General features: G+C 43.5%; 1 protein-coding gene across 4 annotated transcripts in view; it reads left to right on the plus strand.

Annotated features, from left to right (window-relative positions):
• The window catches only part of LOC128352294 (putative threonine dehydratase), a 55,762-nt gene that overhangs the window by 12,821 nt on the left and 28,557 nt on the right, over positions 1-14,384 (plus strand). For all 4 annotated transcript variants that reach the window (XM_053312744.1, XM_053312745.1, XM_053312742.1 and 1 more), the window contains 3 exons: positions 7,973-8,089; positions 9,578-9,819; positions 13,182-13,347. In XM_053312744.1, coding sequence (XP_053168719.1) covers positions 7,973-8,089; positions 9,578-9,819; positions 13,182-13,347 — 525 coding nt within the window. The remainder of the gene's footprint in view (positions 1-7,972; positions 8,090-9,577; positions 9,820-13,181; positions 13,348-14,384) is intronic.

Genomic DNA, 14,384 nt, shown 5'->3' on the forward strand with positions numbered 1-14,384 from the left:
CTGGTACATTTTCTTGGGTGACAGGCACCATCACACATCATCTGGGATGTTAGAGTAGGACCCTTTGTGTGCCATTGAGGGGTAAAGCAGAGCCTATTGCACAACATTGGGGGAAAGATTGGGGCCCAATGTGCCATCTGGGGAAATGCATGGAGAAAGGAGAAAGGAGCCTAGAATAGACTTTGACCCAGGGCCCACTGTATCCTGGTTCCGGCCCTGTTCAGACTGCAGGGGTGCATTTGTGTATTATTTCTCATTGCTCTCTGTATGTTGTAAATTAGCACACACAAAGGGAGATCCTTTCTCCCTGGTACCCTAGGGTGGTGGTAGTTGTTGTTGGGTTTTTTAAATAGTAACCTAGGTTTTTTTTAGGGAGACTTTGAAGCTTTTCACACAATTGCTCAAAACCGGGCTGGGCTCCCTTAGCCCAGTTTCAAGCAATCGTGAGAACTCCTGGGCTTGTGGGTGAGCCCGGTGGTTCTCTGGCGGCTAGCCCACCTAACTACCCCTAAATGAGGTTCATGGAGCAAGCGCTCCATTAACCTTGTTTATTTGATTGTATGTCAGCCGTGGCTGCTTGTAGCTGTGGCTGACACACTGGGGTGGGGTGGGGAGGAGAGGGGAGGGGGGACCCCAGGAAGACACAGCACACTTGCACAGTGCCTTCCTGGGGTTCGGGGCACTGCATGGCAACACTCCCCTTTCCCCGATCCCTGGAGCTCCTAATGGAGCTGCAGCCGGGCACGGGAGTGCCCAACTGGAGCAGCCACTTGTCTGGGTGGCCGATCTGGCCGCCCAGCAACAAGCAACTGCTTGTGTGCAGGGAGAGTGGGCTAAGCCAGCTCTCCCCGCACAAACCTCATTCGGCGCTTCATACCAATCATGTGAAGTGCCTCATTTTGTTTTGAAAGTGAGGAAGTATGAAAAAATAACATCCTCCCACCTGCAGCCTGCAGTGGTACAGTCCAGAATGCTATCTGAGCCCCTCTTCTCATTACCTTCAGTGCACGATTGCTGCTACAGTGCAGCCTACCCTCCTCCATTACACAGTTGATGTGAAAACCCAGGGTCATGCGAGAGGAGCCTGATTTGACAGCTGGACCAGGCACCAGGAAAAAAGCGGGGTTGGGGTCATTTTTTCTCAGGCCACTTGGCAGATCTGTACCCTTTTGACACTGCTTTGCAACTCAGTGCAAACTAGAGTTGAAGGGATAATATGTTGGTCCCATCTTTAGGCACATGGACTGGCCCAACCATTTTGAGACAAACTATGCTGCTGCCTTAGATGCCAGAATTGCCTGCTTCTGCAAAGTGAACACCTTGGAGAAGGCGTGGTTGCCTGCATTTCTAGAGGGAAAGCACAGAGGCAGCTTAGGGGCAATATCGGCTAAATCCTGTCTCCTGCATTCCAGGAATACAGAGAGTTTTCTGATTAGTCCCAGAAGCTTGGGATGCATATGCACTGTTGTAAAGGGGAGGAAATAAATAAGTGAGAGAGATTAAAAATCAAGGAGGGGAAATCATGGTCAACCAAGAGCTGTAATCAGCTTAATCAAGAGTTGTGATCAAAGGGATCGGCATCATGCATTTGTTTATGCTGCTCAATGTCTAATAAGACATGGAAAGGTAAAATATTAATTTGCCTAGGTCAGTCAAAAAGGCATGGGCAAGCTCTGTTAGGCACTGCACTACAGTATGATGTCTGGTATGAACAGACTTCAGGCTTGTGGAATCTGCTTTGAGTTTTACTAGTCCAGAACCCAAACCAGGTCCAGGAGCAAAATAGCAGTTCAGATGGCAGACATGCTGAGAGTCAAACAACACAGTCATGATGTTAAACCCGTCATTAGAAAATGGCCTTAGCCTGGAAGTGAACCAGAAATGGTTCCTTACTCTTTAAAAAGAAGACACAGGGAAGCCCAGTAAGGACTGGGACTGTGGCACACATGGGAGCAGGGGCAACCATCTCTGTGCCATTTTGGCACTGGAAATCTCCCCCTCCTCCAAAGTGACTCTCGGAACCCAATTTGTGTTGGAATATGCACAATGGCCATCTTGTCTTCCTGCCACCCAGTGTACTAAGAGGTCTCTGCCATGCTGATAAGAGGCTGCTAATGTGCAGCATTTCTGTTGAGAAGAAGATTATCCTTGCACAATAATCTAACCATGCATCAGGGGTGCAGTTACAATTGAACAAGGGGGAGACAAATGTCCTTGGCTATGTGACAGCTTACTCTTTGTTCTCCCCTTTGTGCCACTCCGAAGAAGGTGGGGTGTGTGTGCATGTGTGTTCTTCACTTTTTGACCCAGGACCCATTCCAACCTTTCCACACCTCTGCCATGCACACTACTTGTGGAAATATCTGGGTAGTTAATGGTATGTGGAAAGTGCATCTAAAGTTGTCCCTAGCTTTAAACCTGGGGATAAAAGATTAACATGTTGCCCTTTATATATAAGACGAGGAACTTACTTGTTGTATTGTTTTATGCCTGTTTTTATATGTTTTTTATATTTTTTAGCTTGATGTTTTTATTGCCTTTTTATTGTATGTTTTAACTTTTGTAAACCGCCTTGGGGTTGTCTTTTAACGAAAGGCGGTATATAAATATAAAAATAAATAAATAGATAGATAGATAGATAGATAGATAGATAGATAGATAAAAATATATATAATATATGGCCCCAAAGAAGGCTTATTTCAATAAACAAATTAATGAATTAATTAAATGGTGAAATACTGAGAGTTCTAAATTATATGTACTGTGCATGATAAACCTCATGATTCCAGATACAGAGGCTGTTCTCATGAGCAGCCAAGACCAGGCTAAGGCAGCTAAGCCCAGGCTTGGTTGCCTGTGGGAACTGCTGGGAGCGGATCAGCTACCGGCGGCACCTCGGTGGCAAACCCATGTAGGGAGTCCACCTCTTAAACGAGGTCAAGGGAGTGAGCACTCCCTTAACCCCATTGAGCTGATCGTCTGTCAGCGCTGACTTTTTTCAGCCTGCTTTGAAACACTGACAGGCACCCATCATCCATCCCTGGGGGGATCCCCACAATGCACTGCACACATGCATTGTGGGATTTCCAGGGGCTGAGATGACAATCCCACACCTCTGCGCTTGCCTTTGGCAGCTATGGACTATCTGGGCACATGATCCACATGCCCAGCAACTCCCTGTTGCTTGTCTGTGTGGAAGGTGAGTGTCTGCTGCCTTCCCTGCCACCTGCTCTCAAGCCTTCTCACTCAATCGTGAGAATGGGCTCAGAGTGTTGTATGTCAGCCGCTGTTGTTTATGGCTGCAATTACTTGGCTTAGGAAAAGTAAACGAGACATAATGAATCTTTCCAGTACAAATTGTAATAATGGAGGTGTCTGAACTGATAATGCATCTTTTCGATGTTTCATTATGTTCAAGAGCTTGGATGATTTATTAACAGCTGGAGTACCTAATCGGGCAATGATGAAACAATGATGAATACAAGTCACACTTACTTCGTTTTTGGAAAGTAGACATTATTTTCTATTATTCCTATTTGGTTGTATCTGGGATATCTTTCAAACACATACTAAATTGCTGGATATTCAGTGCATTCTGAAAAGATCTGGCACCACATCAGGGTTCTGACACAAACAGTTGTATCATACGTCTAGTTTTAATAGAAGCCGAAATGCATTTCAGTAGAGAAATGAGAGCATCTTAGGAAACTGTAGACAAACTTATATCAAAATGTGCTATTAAATGGAAAGTGTTGCCACAATTTCAATGCAGAGTTAGACAAGTTTAAGCCTGTGCACTTAAACATGCTCAACTTTGTGTTAAATTATGGCCTGTGACTTTAACAGAGAATATTATTATAAATCTGATTAGTTGAACTCTCAGCAACATTGGTAAAAGTAAACTCGGTCTACTTGCTTTTTAAATCCACCCAGTGACTTGGCCAGTTCACAAATGACAATTTGCACCCAGGGAATGACTCTTGGAAGGATGGGTCATCTGAGCAACTTATCCAAAGATGATTTCCTAGGACCTGAGATGGGATTCCTGGATAGGTAATATTTATAGTATAATCAGTGGCAAATGGAATGCATATGCCATTTGGGTGAAACATCTACACATATATACACCTATGGAAATCATTCTAGGACTCATCCTGTGGATTCAAAATGTTGTCTCGCATCTTGCCTGTTTTATATCATCTGCTACTAGCCAACCTGCATTTTTAAAAATTCTACTATTAAACCAGCCTCTTTTTTCATCTCGGACTGTGTCCATCTTGTAGATGTAACAGTACTCCTTTTGGAATTGGGATGATATCACTGTTGCTGCTGGTACTCCGTATCAGACAGTAGTAGTAAAATTAGTCATGATTGTATGTATTCTGCACAAGCAGAGACAACAGTTTGGTATTGGCCATAGAATTCAGCATTCTGAGAATCTCAACTGAGAATCTTAACTTTTAAAAGCAAGTTCTAGCCCTTATAGTTTCTAAAATTAATATGAAAGCTTGTGGGCAGTATTTGGTAAAATGTAGGAAGCCAGAGAAGGACTCACTTGGATGTCTAGTGGACATTTGTGCCTAGTGTAGTTGCATGCTTCTCTGCATGACTAGTGGAAGCAGAGTATATCAGGCAAACAGTTCACATCCATTGATGGCCAATATGAGTGGACTGGTGGGGGCGGTAAATGAGCCGTGGATAAGGCTCCTTCTCAGTCCTCTTGCCTTGTCTCAGCTGCCATGCGCTCTCTCTCTCTCTCCACGCCCAGCCACGGCATTAACCCTTTGTGTGCAGGCTGTTCCTTTGCTGAGTTTCCCAACCTGGCAAATGACCAGCCTATGTGTAAGGGGTTGCTGCGGGTCAAGCATAGCGAGGAAGAGCAAGGCACCAGAACTGGGTGAAAGGAGAGAGCAGGCCTCACCTGAGTCTTGTTTACCGCTCCGCCCCCACAATCTACCTGTACTGGCCACCACAGTTAGCAACCATAACTGAAAGTGGCTTACATGTTGTTAGTGTTGTGTGCACTGATATTTGGGACTTTTGTGTAGGGTTGCCTACCCTGGGTGGGGCTTTTACTTTAGGTGGGGCACGGAGCTGATATTGGTGGATCAGGAGATAAAAGCTGTAAACATTAGATGAAAAAGTGCTGTTCATCTAAGGTATATAGTTATTGTATGTGCTAATGAGCCAGTGTGGTGTAGTGGTTAGAGTGCTGGACTAGGACCGGGGAGACCCAAGTTCAAATCCCCATTCAGCCATGATACTAGCTGGGCGACTCTGGGCCAGTCACTTCTCTCTCAGCCTAACCTACTTCACAGGGTTGTTGTGAAAGAGAAACTTAAGTATGTAGTACACCGCTCTGGGCTCCTTGGAGGAAGAGCGGGATATAAATGTAAAAATAAAATAATAATAATAATAATGAGTTACCTGCCACCTAGCAATACCATCCACACATTATCTTGCACCCACACACATTAACATGATCCAGACTACAATTGTGTCATAATAAGAAAACAAGAATTAAATAACCTGCATGCAGAGCAGATACCGCAAGAAACTGAACCAAGCCACACACTACAGAATAGGGCACTCATATATGTACTCTGACCAAGGAATTAAACATATAGTAAAGAGAGGCACAGAAGCACTTTCTCTCATTCAGTTCATATACAGAATGCCACATACAAGATCCAGGCTGAGACACAGATCCACCCCGCCCCCGCCCCCCCCCCCTGTCTCTCTCTCTCTCTCTCTCTCTCTCTCTCTCTCTCTCTCTCACACACACACACACACACACACACACACACACCAACCACCAAGCCTGACTAGACTTGTGGCTGCACCTACGTTGCACTGGCCAACTGCAGCATATTCCTTTACTGCTATGCCACCTTTCACACCTTTCCCCTTTGTGGGCCTGCCCTGTGTGAAGCAGGCAAGCAAAACAACAGTGGACCGTGGGCTGGCAGCGATGGTGAAGCAGGCTCAAGAGAGCAGTTTGTCTCTTCTTCACCTCCCCTTCTCCTCTGTTCCTTCACTGGCATGCCATCATCCTGCACCACTACCACCAGAGCAGGCAACCCCACTAATCAGTCCACCAGGGCCTATAGCTCAATGGCAAAGCATGCACTTTCCTGTTCCATCTCCAGCACTTCCATTTAAAAGGCTGTCAAGTAGCAGGGCTGGGAAAGGGAAAGTCTGTGCCTCTGACCCCGGAAAACTGCTGTCAGTCAGAACAGACAATGTGTATAACTAAAAACCTTGAACTGTGGCCACACTCCCGGCTCTTCTGATTGCAGAGGCGTAACTAGGGAAAACGGCACCCAGGGCAAGCACTGAAATTGCGCCCCCCCCCCGCCGTGCCCTCCCCCCGCCCGCCGCTCCCCCAACATACATCTGACTGACACACGTTTCAGAAAACTTTTATTTTAAAAATTTTAAAAATTACAAAAATTACAAAAAATTTCAAAATGCACTACATACTTAGGTTTTTCCTCACAACAACCCTGTGAAGTTGGCTTGTATCTCAAACATCAGAATTATGATGCAATGATGATTATTATGATTATGATGCCCCTCCCTCACACCCTGGTTCTGTTCCTGACTTTCCCTTGTGAGTGACTGTATTTTAACAAAATGAAAACCAAGGACTCCAAAGTAATTCGAGGGACTAGGGTGATACTGCTAAAGACTCCTTATTCTCCCGCTGTTAAAGAAAGACTCCCCTTTTCCAAAACCGTGCACTATTTACACCAGAAAAGGTTTCAAATGGAGGGGGAAGCATTTATGCATTTATGCTTTGTTTTATGTTACGATTTCAAAGTTAGAAAAACTATAAAAGGGCCATTTTAGAGAAGATATGCACTGCCTTAGTTGCAAATCCTGCTTTTTTGAGATTCCCTGCAATTGAATAAAGCGATAATATACACCTTTGCTATTTAAATTGGTTGGAGGGTATTTATGACAATAAAAAATGAAATGGCATTTCAGATGCAACATTGGTTGCCTAAGACCACTCAGATTTAACTAATCTTCATCACATTGACAAAAAGAGCAATTAAAATTAATGGGGGGGGCGCGCGCCGGGACCGGGGGAGGGGGACTGCTCTGCAAAAAAATAAAATAAAGAAATTTTCCCCCGGCAAATCGGCAGGGGCACTTTTTGGCGCCCCCTGCCAAGTGGAACCCGGGGCACGTGCCCCCCGTGCCCCCCTATAGTTGCGCCTATGTCTGATTGCATATAAGTATGCCATATTTTGCAAGTGGCTGACCTACAACTGAAAACAGTGAACTGTTTAGGACAAGCATGACTGAATGCAGCATGTTGGGAGAAATGACCTTGCGTGTAGGTACCTCGGTACCTATTCACACATAACTTCATGCTGTGGTGTAAATGTTGAGCGAAGGCACTTCGAATTACACTTGAGGCATCTGAGGGAAGCAGCCCCTCCCCTCTGCTCTTGGGTTTCTTTTGGAAACAGGTTCGCATTGCATACTTCCGTGTATTCCTCCTAGCCAATGAGGAGAGAGTGAGCGAGAGAGTGCTCCTTGAGTAGGAACACAATTATTCTATGTCAGTGCCTCTCCCTATCTGCTCCAGCGCTTTCAGAAAAATTATCTTGAAACCAGCATTTTAAAAACCCGGAAATACATCGAGATAAACTAGAATTCGGAAGACAAAGCTTGATTTGTGTGTGGAGTGCTTCCAAGGATCTTGAATTGACTTTGGGGTAAGCTTGGCTGGTGTGTGAATGCCCACACTCTCTTCCAGAGGAGATTCGGTTGAACAGCTCTGTCTGTAAAAACTCCTGGTCACTTAGGGCAAGTAAGAAACACAACAAGGTGATCAGAGCAAGTAGCTTTTGTGAATGAGAAAACACTTGGGTTCCCCCACCTCTTTCATGCTCTAATATAATGTAGATATGTGTGGTCTACTGCCCAAAGTAACTTAAGAATATTTCATTGCTTTTAGTATTCTAGACTTTCAAAACAGTATGGAATGGACATATATCTAAAGAAAGAGTTTCTTCAGTACACAGGATCTGTGAAGGAGCGGGGTGTGCTGCACCTTCTGATGTCTTTAAAACAGGTAATGGATCAAAATGTGAACATCAGACTTAAATGGCTTTTCCTTACATTTATTTAGTTATGGCTCTTGTATCCCACCCTTACTGTCAGGAATGCAGAGTGACAGTTTAGCCTCACAACAACCCTTTAGAGAGTGAGTATGTTACTTTTCAATATTTGCCAACTTTCCACAAAATTGCACAAGATGAGAGGTAACATTAATAAGCTTCACAGAAGTGGAGATTTGAGTTAGGGCTTCCACAGTTAAGCCCCACAATCTGCTACTGCACTGCCTTACAGGCCCAGACATATTTGACCAAGGCTCTTCAGTTCCCTGGCTCCACTTGACCTTCCTGTCTCCAGCCTTCTGCTATGCTAGCCCTGCTCCTGTGCCTTTAACAAAAGAGTGACTGCCAGAAGATAAGTGGATGATGAAGAAGCTTCACCTGCTAAATTTCTGTGAGTCTGGGCTGCTATTAAAGACATAGGAGCAGGAGGACCAGAAACAAAGTAGCAGCCCCTATTCCCATTGCCCTTCCTTTTCTGTGCTCTCTCCCTTTTCTGGTGGCACAGGGTAAAACATCTGAAAGAAGCCCAAGAAGAGGTATCTGTTGACCTACTGTTTTTGACACAATTGGGATGTTCTAATGGTACCGACCTGTTTGGATAAAATAGATTCCAAGGACACAAACAGAAGAGGGTTGGAGAACTCTCTGAGGTGCTTCACACAAGAAGTGTGTGCTGAAAGGGGGTCTGCAGGGAGAGCAGGTTTGACCCACTCTCCCCGCAGATGATCGCTTACCCTTCCTCGAGTGGGCAGATCGCCCACCCAGGTGAGCGGTGGCTTCCCTGCGGTGCTACTTCCCTTGCACAGGATCTCTGGGGGTCAGGTGGTGCATTGCTTGGAGCCCCCTCCCCCCAAGTGTATTTGATCACGCTCAAAACCTGGGTTAAGCGGTGGGTTACTTAAAAGGGCTCGCCGCCGGGAGCCATGCAGCTTCCGGCGGTTCTCACGAACAGTGAAAACCGGGCTGGGCTTCCCTACTACTACTACTACTACTACTTATATACTGCTTTTCAACAAAGTTTCCAAAAGCGGTTTACAAAGAAAAATAAAGAATAAATAAATAAGATGGTTTCCTGTCCCCAAAGGGCTCACAATCTAAAAAAGAAATCTAAGGTAAACACCAACTACAGCGACTGGAGGGGTGTTGTACTGGTGTTGGATAGAGCCAGTTGCTCTCCCCCTGCTAAATATAAGAGACTTAGCACTTTGAAAGGTGCTTCTTTGCTCAGTTTGCAGGGGTCAGTTAGATGCCAAATCTCACTGCTGGTCATGTTCCCATGCCTATCATTAAGCATCATGCACAAAAGTTAGTTATAAACAAGAAAGGTTGGGCAGGCTGCCTGATAACACCATCTTATTCTTAAAATGGCCTTCCAGTGAAACTAGTTGGTGACCATTGATGAATATCCCATGTAATATCACATATAATCCATTTTTCTGCAGGATCAGCAAAGGAAAGGTGTGATTGTTGCCTCGGACAGTAACTTCTCCATGGCAGTAGCATATCATGCCTCAGAGCACCGCATTCCTGTGTTTGTCATCATGTCCACCAGCACCTTACCTGCTAAAGTTAAAATGTGCCGGGAGTATGGTGCCATGGTCATCTCCTATGGCTCTACAGCCAGAGATTCTCAGTTGCATGCCAAGAGGCTGGCACAAGAAAATGGCTACTTGTATCTTGAAGAGTAAGTGTGTATTTTACAGATAATAGCGAAAGCCTCCCAACCATAAATTGGGCCTACCCATAAGTGTGTGACTTCACGTGAGTTTTGCTTTCCTTATGTTTTGATTCATGCAGTTTATTTGTGCTTACTCCAAACTAGTCAAAAGTAGTTCATTTCTGCACTTTTGCCTAAGTTTGGTTTTTTGATTCAGTGTATTCAAAGCAATTCTCCTTTTTGTTATGTTTTATCACATTTCTTTCTATTATGTTGAAGGAGTTGATAGACAATCCACATATTGGATTGACAGCAGTTGTCAAATCACCATATTTAGCCAGCTTAATTAAGGGAATAGCCCATTAAATGATGAAGAGAAATGTGACAAAGGTTTGTTCCTACGTTTTATCTCTGTTGCCATTTTTTGGATTGTCTTGGCAACTATTATTCAGAACCAGAGCTAGTGATCTAGTTAGATCCATAATATGCACATCATGGGGGAGGATGAGTGTTCAGCATGGTGTCCACCAGAAGGTGGCTGTGCTGAAGAGCTTCAGTGCTATAAGCAGTGGCACCAAAATTCTTATTTAAAAAGGGGGAAGAGACCAAATGAAATGAAAACAAAAATACAAGTAGATTCTGAACCAAGTGCTAGTAAAACTGAATGAATAATGTGGTTAATGAGTTTAAAAACGAAAATGATTGGGTTCCCATAATGCAGTTGTTTTCCTTGCATACCCCTAAAGACCGTATAGAGCTTGGATCATGTTTTTCCGTGTTCGATCTCTGATATGGTTTAGTAGGAGACCACAGATGTCTGACTCAGGGCAGATTTGGTTATCTGTGTGTCCATTATTTCCTATTATAAAAGGGGAAAGGTAATGTGTTTCTGTGATTCTCTGAATGGAAAATCTAACACATGTATTGGCCACAATAAGAGTCACAGTATCTACTGAGATGCTTTGGGATTAGGATAATATTTTCCTTCCTGCTAATCATGAACATAAAGTGAAGTGTCCTGGATCCTTGTTTGGTTTATCCATTTGATGGAGTAAATGGAATACACAGTTCTGAAACAGTATTTTGTTAAACATTTCCATTTCATCATCCTGCAGGTTAATAAACCCAGGAAAATTGCTTTTATAAATTATTCTCCTCAAAGTTTCCAGCTCTGGTAATAGCTATCCTCAATTTAAAGCTTGTTTCCTTGTGTTTATTTATAATCTCTTCACAAAAACAGTTTTACCAATTGAAATTAGATTGCCATAGATCCTCTTTGTAGCTTTCAGGGAGGTCCTCCAAGTTAGAAATTTAGATTTTGGCTCTGGATCACGGAAAGACTTATGTAGTCTTGGTCTGCTCGGCATTTGCACAACAGGCTAAATTGGAAGCTGTAATTTTCTGTAAATTCCTTACTATCCTGAATGCTAAGTTGACTATATCCTCATAATGGGGTAAAGGGTTGGTCTGAAACTGTTTCTGCTGCTTGCATTTGAGAGAAAGCAGGAAAGAGAGCCAAGAACAATAGCAACAGAACCCAGAGCTCCCTGCTAAAGTCACATCTGAAGTGACTTTGCTGGCCATATGCACATGGAGTTAACTTTATGAAAAACAACTTCCAAACTATCTAGACAATTTCCTGAGAGGAAAAATGTAGACAATGGGCTTATCTACACCATAAAATTAAATTTGTTTAATAGTGATTCCTTCTCCCCAGGGAACCCTGGGAATTTCAGTTCTACAAGGGGGCAAGGGATCGCCAACAAAAAATTCTCATCACCTTCATCAAACTACAATTCCCAGGATTCTTTGGGAAAAGCCGTGACAGCTAAAGCTAAACCGAATCTGAGAATGGAGATACAGCCTCCATCACTCTTTCTTTCAGCCCTGTCTGCCTCCTGGATGGGAATGGTGATGCCTTCCCGGTCAGATATTTCCATCTAGTGTGTCTATACCAGCACTCTTGTCAAGTTTTGTTTTGTCTTGTCTTCACAATGCCAGAACCAGTGGGGAAAACAAGTGAGTATCCATGAAGTACTGGAGTTACCTTAAGTGTCACAGTGGGGAAATGTTTGACTAACAAACAGAAGGAGGCCGGTTCAAATCCCTGCTGGCACTATATTGGGCAGCAGCTATATAAGAAGATGCTGAAAGTCATCATATCATACTGCATGGAAGGAGGCAATGGTAAACCCCTCTTGTAGTGGGTGCCAGGAGTCGAAATCGACTTGATGGCACACTTTACCTTTACTGGTACAAGGCTAAGCAGTAGAACAGAAGTACTACTATAAACTTTTTTTTTTAAATGGAATTTTCTCAGGATGTTATGAACTGAGGTTAATTTTTAAAGAAAGATGGCAGGCATCAACCCTAAGTAAGAGCTTTTCACTTGTCTACCCTAGAATGAAGACCTCTACCTAAATCTGTGTGTTGCTCATTGGTGAGGGAAAGATACTCTGTACATGTTCAGAGGTAATTTCATGTGCTCCCTCAAGGACATCTTCCTGGCAGCCAAACAGAACTCTTGCAGAGAGAGGAAAGCAACGGAAATCGCTTCCCTCTTCTCCTTCGTGCACATTTTGCTGTTCGGCAGTGCTCCGGGCTAAGCTCTGATACAGCTTCTTGTGAGGATTGTTGCACCCTACTAATGCTGGAGAACATGTCAGCCAATTTTCCATCTTTTTTGAGAGATGTCAACAGAGTGGTAAAAGGGAGAGGCTCAGCAGCCTAATATGCCCCCAGCACATATCTACTGCCCTGTGGAAGCAGTGATGCAATTCCACTTGCAACTCAGTGGCACTATAAGGAATCATCTACATAGGTAATGCACAGTGTGAGTAGGGGGAGAAAAGACAAACGGCTCTATTAAACCAACAGATCCATCTGTGCATCAGCACTGTGACCTAACACAGGGAAGGGCTGTGCCCTTAAAAACTATATTGGTTAAAGTGCAACAATAATTTTTGTTACATGGAAAGAAAGAAGAAAATCAAGTGTATGTATGATATAATAGCCCTGTTCAGGCATTCACAGACCACCCACTGAACACACGTACAGGGCTTGAAAGGGGTCAGTAGTCCCGCCCACTGCTTGTCACACTTACTGCAGCAATGGTCTGAAGAGACAAATGCTGGAAAGTGTTTGTGCACCTTCCCTTGATCAAGAGACAAAATATTTAAAAATAGAAAAAATACAAATATCTAGCACTAGAAGTATTAACTATTTACACTTACAAAATTTGTAAATTCACAAGTGATTAGCACTTTAATAGAATTTGCAACTGTTTTAACAACTTGTGAAGGTGAACATTTAATTATTTTCAAGTAGCAAATAATCAGAGAATTATTCCTGTTGATGAGCAGATATTTTATTTCTGTTTCCTTTTACAGAGAAGACAGTGCTGTCTATCTATCGGGGCTGGGGACCATGGGACTGGAAATCTATGAACAGGTGCCAAAACTGGACGCAGTGATCTTTCCAGCAGGGGCCCACTGTGGATTGTTGGCGGGCTCAGCTGCTGCATTGAAACATCTGAACCCACATATTTCTGTGATTGTAAGCATCTGTTGAACTTTAGATTGTGTGTGTGTGCATTTCAGAAGCTGTAATTTTGTTTTTGTGTGTGTCTCTTGTAGAATTAAAAGAATAAATTGAACAAAATAAACAAATAGAAAGGCACAGGACTTTAACAGTTTCTATAGAAAGGCAAATCAAAGTGGCTTTTGGTAAACACCAAGAGCCTCCACCTATTCCCCATGCAATTCAAATCATATTCTCTTACTCTAGTCACAATTTTAAAAATAAAATAAGATTATACACTATTCATTGTGCCAGAATGTAGATGCAGATGTGCATTCAAATATACATCTTAATGAAAGCCATGTAGTGAGAACAGGCAGTGCCTACAGTTGGATGTGGTTTTTAGGTTTCTATGCCTGTGGTCCTGACCCCACAAATGATATTTCCGGTGGGTGTCAGTTTTTTAAACTGTAATTGGTTTTAGTGCTTTAATCTGTGTGATTGTTAGCTGTGTTGGAAAAGAAAAGCAGGATAAATTTTTGTATGCACACACACACGCACACGTGTGAACACTTGTCTTGTGGTAGCAAGCATGACTTGTCCTCTTAAGCTAAGCAGGATCCACCCTGGTTGCATACGAAAGGCAGACTAGAAGTGTGAGCGCTGTAAGATATTCCCCTTCGGGGATGGAGCCGCTCTGGGAAGAGCATCTAGGCTCCAAGTTCCTTCCTTGGCATCTCCAAGATAGGGCTGAGAGAGATTCCTGCCTGCAACCTTGGAGAAGTTGCTGCCAGTCTGTGTAGACAATATTGAGCGAGATGGACCTATGGTCTGACTCAGTGTATGGCAGCTTCCTATGTTCCTGTTACCTTCTTCTGTGCTTGGATCTACTTAGCTAGATTGGTGAGAAACAATTTTTATCCTTTTAAAGAAAACGCTGAGGAAACTTCTGCTGTGAAGAACTTGCCTTTTTTGTGTGTTTTGAAAATATATTGTTTATGTTTGTATAAAAGGTTGAAGATTGCCTGGGAATAGGCCTAATGGATACAGTGTATTTATATAGACTTGGCAGC

The sequence above is a fragment of the Hemicordylus capensis genome, chromosome 3, assembly GCF_027244095.1.
Source record: "Hemicordylus capensis ecotype Gifberg chromosome 3, rHemCap1.1.pri, whole genome shotgun sequence".
Taxonomy (NCBI): domain Eukaryota; kingdom Metazoa; phylum Chordata; class Lepidosauria; order Squamata; family Cordylidae; genus Hemicordylus; species Hemicordylus capensis.